General features: G+C 45.5%; 1 protein-coding gene across 3 annotated transcripts in view; it reads left to right on the plus strand.

Annotated features, from left to right (window-relative positions):
* LOC109923634 (protein Niban 1-like) overlaps positions 1-8,367 on the plus strand; it is a 50,508-nt gene that overhangs the window by 36,187 nt on the left and 5,954 nt on the right. For all 3 annotated transcript variants that reach the window (XM_048618008.1, XM_048618007.1, XM_048618006.1), the window contains 2 exons: positions 3,523-3,639; positions 7,738-7,845. In XM_048618008.1, coding sequence (XP_048473965.1) covers positions 3,523-3,639; positions 7,738-7,845 — 225 coding nt within the window. The remainder of the gene's footprint in view (positions 1-3,522; positions 3,640-7,737; positions 7,846-8,367) is intronic.

An 8,367-nucleotide genomic window follows, 5' to 3' on the forward strand; every position in this document is an offset into this window, starting at 1 on the left:
AGACACACAACCACACACACATACATGTGCACCTATGTACGCAGACATACAAACACAGACAATCACACATGCCTGCACACAAGGGACTGATGGGCTAATTGACACTCGCACACAGACAAATACATGTGCACAAATGTCATGCCAGAGCACACGTGAGCCTGCTCGCAGATATATAAACCTACACTTGCAGAAATAAATCCACGCAAAATAGATTAACCTGCACACAACCATGCACACACTGTTCAATAGTGGAAAACAGGATGTAATTAGATGAAACTAAGGAAGTTTTTAAAAAACCTCATTGAATTACAAAGGCGAGCCAGCCATTGTTCTGGAGGTTACTGTAAATCAACAGCCTCTCAGGTGAAAGCCATGGAGCTCATTCCTGTTGGGGGACTGACTCGGTCAAAGTTAACGGTAGGTTCAGTTTCTTATTAGATTCGTACAGCATGGAAACAGACCCTTTGGTTCACCCATCCGTGCCAACCAGACATCCCAATCTGACCTGGTTCCATTTGCCAGCATTCGGCCCATATCCCTCTAAAAGCTTCTTATTCATATACCCATCCAGATCCCTTTTAAATGTTGTAACTGTACCCAGCCTCCACCACTTCCTCCAGCAGCTCATTTCATACATGCACCACCCTCTGCATGAAAGAGTTGTCCCTTCCCGAGTGTCTCCTTTCTGCCAGATCAGGAGAGTAAAATGAAAGGAAGACTTGCATTTGTGTAGCACCTTTTACAATCACTGGACGCTTCACAGCCACTGGAAGTGTAGTCACTGTTATAATGAGGAGACACAGCAGCCCATTCACACAAGGCTAGCTCTCCTCAGCAGGGCTGTGGTGGCAAATTTGGTTTTCCCGTGTCCTTTGAGGGCCACATAGTGGGCAGAGCAGGAGGAATAACTCCCTCCCTCTTCCCCAAAAGTGCCAAGAATCTTTAACTTCAGGCCAAGCGGGAAGGTGGACCCTCAGTTTGACGTCACATGTGGAAGACGGCACCTCTGACAGTGCAGCACTTCCTCAGGATTGCATTGGGTGTCAGCCATGATTTTTCCACTCAACTGCTGGATCAGGACTTAAACTCTGAATCTTGTGACTCAGACATGAAAACACAACCAACGGAGGCAAAGAAAGCATTCCGCAGAATATGCTGTGCTATTGACTCTTGACAGCGCTTAGATGTAACCTTTGGGTGAATATTCAGGGAGCAGCTGCATTTTCACAAGGGCACATCCAAACTTTTAGAGTTTGAAGGCAGCAGGGAAAGTTGATTTTGAAAAAATGCAGGATTCTAATTTTTGTTCTGAGCCTTTGCAAAGTGAAGGATGTAACAAAAGCGCCATGAGGTTACAGTGAAACTTTCAAAATCATTGGTTAGACCTCAGCTGGAATATTGTGTCCATTTTACCAAGTGTGATGTCAAGGAGCCCGAGCAAAACTGGAATCAATAGGTATCGGGGGCAAATTCTCTGCTGGTTGGAGTCATAGCTGAAACATAGGAAGATGGTCGTGGCTGTTAGGGGTCAGTCATCTCAGCTTCAGGACATCTCTGCAGGAGTTCCTCAGGGTAATGTCCTAGGCCCAACCATCTTCAGCTGCTTCATCAATGACTTTCCCTCCATCATAAGGTCAGAAGTGGGGATGTTTGCCGATGATTACACAATGTTCAGCACCATTCGTGACTCCTCAGATACTGAAGCAGTCTGTGTTCAAATGCAACAAGATCTGGACAATATCCAGGCTTGGGCTAACAAATGGCACATAGCAGTTGCACAATGCAAATGCCAGGCTTCAACGAGAGAATCTAACCATTGTCCTTTGGCATTCAGTGGCATTACCATCACAGAGTCCCCACTACCAACGTCCTGGGGATTGCCATTGACTAGAAACTGAATTGAACCATCCAAATAAATACTGTGGCTATAAGAGCAAGTCAGAGACTTGGAATCCTGTATCAAGTAACTCACTTCTTGACCCTCCAAAGCCTGTCCACTGTTTATGAGGCCTGAGTCAGAGTGAGATGAAATACTCCCCACTTGCCTCATTGAGTATAGCCCCAACAACGCACAAGAATCTGTACACTGTCCAGGACAAAGCAGCCTGCTTGTTTGGCATCACATCCACAAAAATTCACCCCCTCCACCACCAATGCTGAGTAACAGCAGTGTGTACCATTTCCAAGATACACTGCAGAACTTCACAAATGCTCTCAAGACAGCACCTTCCAAACCCATGACCATTACCATCCTAATGGACAAGGGGAACAGACACATGGGAACTCCATCATCTGCAAGTTCCCCTCCCTTCCAAGCCACTCAGCATCCTGACTTGGAAATACATTGCCTTGAGTATTACTGGATCAAGATGCTGGAACTCTCTTCCTAGTGGGTGCACCTACAGCACAAGGACTGCAGCAGTTCATGAAGGCAGCTCACCACCACCTTCTCAAGGGGAAACTAGTGACGGGCATTAAATGCTGACCCAGTCAGCGATGCCCACATCCCATGATGGGATTTTTAAAAAAATTCTAAGTACCAAACCTTAGACTTTGTCGGAAGATGCTGAGGAGATTGATTAGAATGTGAGTAGGGATGGAAAGTTTCAGTTTCACAGAGAAGGTGAGATTATAAACATATGGAAGATTAAGGGAAGATTTCACAGAAGCATGCAATAATTATTAAATAAATTCTATTTATTTGACAGTATGAATGAACCAAAAGTGTTTGTACCAGCAGAGGTGTTGTTGAAGCAGAGATTGGGATCCGTGATGAGGAGTTTTTTTTGTTTCAAGCAGCAAATTTCTGGACCCCGCTGCCAGAAAAGTTGATGGACACATTTGTAACTTTCCATGGAGAATTGGATAAAGGCTTGAAGAGCAAATATTGCAGAATGATGGAGAAAGAATGAGAGATTGTGGGTCTGATTGTTTGGCTGTTTCAGAGGGCCAGTTTCAACGTGAGGGGCTGAATGTTCTGGGGACATGGGTTCGAATCCCAACATAGCAAATGGTGAAATTTGAATTTAAAAACAGACTCTAAAATAAAAAGAGACAACAAGGTGCAGGGCTGGATGAACACAGCAGGCCATGCAGCATCATAGGAGCAGAGAGGCTCTTACTATCTCTAAAATAAAAAGCTAGTCTAATGCAACAATTGCTGTTAAAAATCCATCTGGTTCACTAATGCTCTTTAGGGAAGGAAATCTGCCTTCCCCAGTCTAGCCTACATGTGACTCCAGACTCAGACCCTCTGAGCAATATGGGATTGGCAATAAATGATAGCCTAGCCTGTAATGGCCAAATCCCATTAACAAATGGAAAACAACTCCCCATCTAACATCACTGTGGGTGTATATACACAAGGACTATGCTGACTCATCGTCTGAAGGTCAGTTAAGTTTGGGCAATAATTGCTGACCATATCAATGAGACATCAATGAATGGAAACAAAAATCTAACGGTGTGAGTCTCACGGGACCCATTTCATGCATTCCCTCTCTCGTTGTCTTCTGTTTGCAGCTGCTGGAAGATGCAGTTTATACCTTTCAGCACTTGTTAGTTTCTACGCAGCCAGCCACTGGGCTCTCTGCTGAAGTTAGCCAACGTCTCGACAACACACAAGTGCGAGTACTGAAGGTAGGTGTTGCCCAGCGTGAGTGGTGTGTGACTGATGATTGTACAGCTCATAGCGTGAGTGGGTCCCATCATAATATCTTCAAGACTGTGTGAACTGGAGGGAGTTGTAATCCCCATTTGTTGTTCGTGAGCGAGACAACAGATATTATCCAATGTCCTGTTGCTCTGGCTTTTTGATGGTATGTTCCTTTATATTGTCAAGATACAGAGGTGAGTAGCATCGTTCAATAAAACGCTCGGTGCACTAATAAAGCTGACCTTGGAGTGGAATCATATGGTGTGTGTTGGAATGACTCAGGCCTTCTGAGACTGGTAGGTCCCACAGGGGCTGGAGTGAATGATCAGTCCCCCAGATCAAATTTCAGTTTAAATGTTGTAACTCTCCTTTCGAGTTATGTTTAGTTTCAGTGCCTCTCTGCAAAGCTGTCTCCTGCTTATTTAATCTGCTTTGGTTAAATTGGTTAATCAAAATGGTATGAAAGGATATTGTTTGGTTACATCTGCACCAGGTTAGCCTTGGAGAGGGAGCAGGCTGTGTTCTCTGGTGCACAAGAGACTTTCTGCAGTCAGTTAGTGCCAAGGGAACTGGAGTACATTATCAGCTTCCAGAATCACATTTTAGTTTGATCAAGTAAGTTTCCTAGAGTTTTATTTGCCCTTTAAAGGATTATTCCTTACTAGTTTGGCTTTATTTCTCTTTATGAGTTCTTAAAATAGTGTAAAAGGAGTCGTAGAGTCATACAGCACAGAAATAGATGCTTCTGCCCAACCAGTCCATGCCGACCACAATCCCAAACTAAACTTGTGGCAAGGTACTGAACTGGGGTAGGGAAAATTTTGTAAGTATTAGCCAGGAGTTAGGGAGTGTTAATTAGGAGGAGCTGTTACCAGGAAAATCCACATTTGACATGTGGGAATTGTTTAAAAACCTGCTGATGAGAGGTCAGGACCAACGTGTTCCAGTAAGGAGGAAGGACAAAGATGGCAAGGTAAGGGACCCTTGGGTAACAAGGGAGATTATGGATTTAGTCAGAAGGAAAAAAGGAAGGGTATGTAAGGTTTAGAAAGCTAAAATTGGACATGGCCCATGAGGAGTATAAGGAATGCAAGAAAGAACTCAAGCAGGGAATTAGGAGAACAAGTAGGGGGCAATGACACGACCTTGGCAAGTAGGGTTAAAGAGAATCCCAAGGCATTCCATACATACATTAAAAACATGAGGATAACTAGGGAGAAGGTAGGACCACTCAAGGATAAAGAAGGGAACTGTGCTTAGAGGCAGAGGGTGTGGGTGAGATCCTATATGAGTGCTTTGCTTCGGTTTTCATCCAGGAGAAGGATATGCAGGATAGTGAGATTTGTGTGGAGCAGGCTAATATGCTAGGGCATTTTGAAATCAAGAAAGAAGTAGTGTTGCATCTCCTGAAGAGCATTAAGGTTGATAAGTCCCCAGGGCCTGACGGTATCTACCCCGGGTTATTGAGAGAGACAAGAGAGGAGATTGCTGGGGCCTTGACCAAGATCTTTGTATCCTTGCTCACCACTGGAGAGGTCCCAGATGACTGGTGAGTAGCTAATGTTATTTCTCTATTCAAGAAGGGAAGTAGGGATAATTCAGGAAACTGCAGACCAGTGAGTCTCACATTGGTGGTTGGGAAGCTGTTGGAGACAATTCTCAGGAATAGGATTTAGACCCATTTGGAAAAGCATGGCCGAATCAGGGGCAGTCAGTATGGCTTTGTGCAGGGCAGGCCATGCTTTACTAACTTGGTTGAATTTTTCGAGGAGGTAACGAAGGTGATCAATAAGGGTAGAGCAGTGGATGTTGTTTACCTGGATTTTAGTAAGGTTTTCAACAAGGTCCCTCATGGTAGGCTCATCCAGAAGATTAAGATGCATGGGATCCACAGTGACTTGGCCACATGGATTCAGTATTGGCTTGCCCATAGAAGCCAGAGGGTTGTGGTGGAAAGTTGTTTTTCAAGCTGGAGGTCCATGCATAGTGGTGTTCCACAGGGATCTGTACTGGGATCTCTGCCGTTTGTGATATACATAAATGACTTGGAAAAAAATGGAGACGGGTGAGTTAATAAGTTTGCAGACGATACAGAGATCAGTGGAATTGTAGATAGTATAGAAGGTTGTCAAAGGATACAGCGGGATATAGATCAGTTGCACATATGGGTGGAGAAATGGCAGGTGGAGTTTAACCCATGTAAGTGTGAGGTGTTGCACTTTGGCAGTTCAAAGGAAATGTCAGGGGCGGTTTTTACACAGAGAGTGGTAGGAGTGTGGAACGAGCTGCCAGGGGAGGTGTTGGAGGCAGATACAACAGGGATGTTTAAGGGACTTTTAGATGAGCACGTGAATATGCAAGGAATGGAGGGATATGGACCAAGGGTCTTTTTCCTAGGGTGGAGGTAGCAGTTACGAGGGGGCATAGTTTTAAAGTGAGTGGAGGTAGATATAGGGGAGATGTCAGAGGTAGGTTCTTTAATCAGAGAGTGGTAGAGGCGTGGAATGCATTGCCGGAGAGGGTAGTGGAGTCGGCCTCATTAGGGGCATTTAAGCGGCTATTAGATAGGCATATGGATGGTAGTATAAGGTAGGGGTGGAGGTTAGATAGACCTTAGGATTAGGGTAAAAGTTCGGCACAACATCGTGGGCCGAAGGGCCTGTACTGTGCTGTACTGTGTTCTATGTTCTATGTTCTATGTTCTGTGTTGTATGTTCTATGTTCTAAGGGCAGGCAGAAAGGATTAGTTTAATTTGGCGTCATGTTCGGCTGAAGGGCCCATTCCTGTGCTGTGCAGTTCTAAACTAGTCCCACCTGCCTGCGTTTGGCCCATATCCCTCCAAACCTTTCCTATTCATGAACTTAACCAGATGTCTCTTAAATGTTGTAATTGTACCCGTATCCACCACTTCCTCTGGAAGCTCATTCCACACACAAACCACTCTCTGTGTACAAAATTGTCCCCATGTCATTTTTAAATCTTTCCCCTCTCACCTTAAAAATATGCCCTCTAGTCTTGAAATCATCCACCCTAGGGAAAAGGATAGCTACCATTTGCCTTACCTACACCCCTCATGACTTTATAAACCTCTATAAGATTATCCCTTAACTTCCCTATGCTCTAGTGAAACAAGTCCCAGCCTATCCACTCTTTCCTTATAACTCAAACCCACCATTCCCAGCAGCATCCTGGTAAATCTCTGCTGAACCCTCTCCAGCTTGATAATATCCTTCCTACAAAAGGGCAACCCGAATTGGACACAGTACTCCACAAAAGGCTTCACCAACATTGAGGTGATCTTGTGGCCAGTGATGGTGTCCCTATCTCTGAACCAGGAGGCCCTGGTTCATGTCTCACCTTTTCCAGAAGGCGGCTGAACAGGTTGATTGGGAAAATATCGAAAGAGCGATTGTGTGTGTGAGGCTGCAGTGTCCCTCTCGTTGTTTTTTTTGGAAGGGTGTAAATCTGAAGTTTTATTTGCATTTCAACCCCACCTTCTGGAACGTTGGGCACCCAGTACAGAAGGGGATGGGCAGATTGGAAGGCTGCGTCGTGGGTCTGGTCCTGGGCTCGGTCAAGGTGGTCATTAACAGGCTCAGGCAACGGGCACGTGGAGGGGCACATGATACCTGATTAACTGCCCCTCTTCCCCGGTTATGCCCAAGTCTGGGTGTCTTTAGAGAGGGAGCACGTCGTTTCAATAGGGGTATAAAGAGAGACCACTAGGACATTCTGACCAGTTAGTAGGAGGCAGTCAAATGTAAGGCTGCCTTGTGTAGATAAGCCAACCATCACGGCAAGGTTAAAAGCAGAATTCTGTGGATGCAATCTGAAATAAAAACAGAAAGTGCCAGAGAAACTCAGCAAGGGTCTGGCAGTATCTGTGGAGACAGAAACAGAGTTAATTTTTTGAGACTGGTGTGACTTAGAAAATTGGAGCCATATTGGACTTGAATTGTTAACTCAATTCCTCTTTGTGTTTATATCGCGGAAAGGATTTGTATTTCAGCATCGAAGATTGTGACCCAATTCTGATTGCTGGGATTGGTCAGTAATCAGCTTGTCATCTCTTCCTCTGTAGAAGTTTGACTCTGACAGTACGTCAGCTGGGAGGCAGTTCGTTCGGGATTCTCTCCTAGAAATCTTTCTTCCATACATGCTGAAGACAGTTGAGCCTATCTGCAAACCGGTGAGTGTGTAAGTGCAGGCTTATAGGCCCTTGGCAGAGCTTCCCAGCTGGGAGTCTGAGACCACCACAGTGGGAATGTCCAGGCAGCAGCGGCTGAGTGAGTGCTATCGGCTATTTCACAACTTTAGATCATCGTTCTTTCAAAATAGAGGCTGGAACATAGCTAGCTGCTGTTTCAGGCTTGATCGTGGTCTTGCAAAACCTCATGAAAAGGTATATGCATTTTACGCAAAAACTGAGTGGATTAAACAGCTCACCCGCTCTCCTGTTGTCACTGGTCTCTCATCACCCACCCACTCCCCTTCTGTCAGAAGTATCTCATATCCTCCCCTACCCCTGTCATCCCCAGTCTCTCATTCCCCCTACCCTACCCCTGTCATCCCCCGCCTCTCAGCCCTCTCCCCTACCCCTGTCACCACCTGCCTCTCACACCCCTCCCCTATTCCTGTCATCCCTGGTCTCTCACCCCCCTCCCCTACCCCTGTCATCCCCCACCTCTCACACCCCTCCCCTATTACTGTC

The sequence above is a fragment of the Rhincodon typus genome, chromosome 38 (assembly GCF_021869965.1).
Source record: "Rhincodon typus isolate 14 chromosome 38, sRhiTyp1.1, whole genome shotgun sequence".
Taxonomy (NCBI): domain Eukaryota; kingdom Metazoa; phylum Chordata; class Chondrichthyes; order Orectolobiformes; family Rhincodontidae; genus Rhincodon; species Rhincodon typus.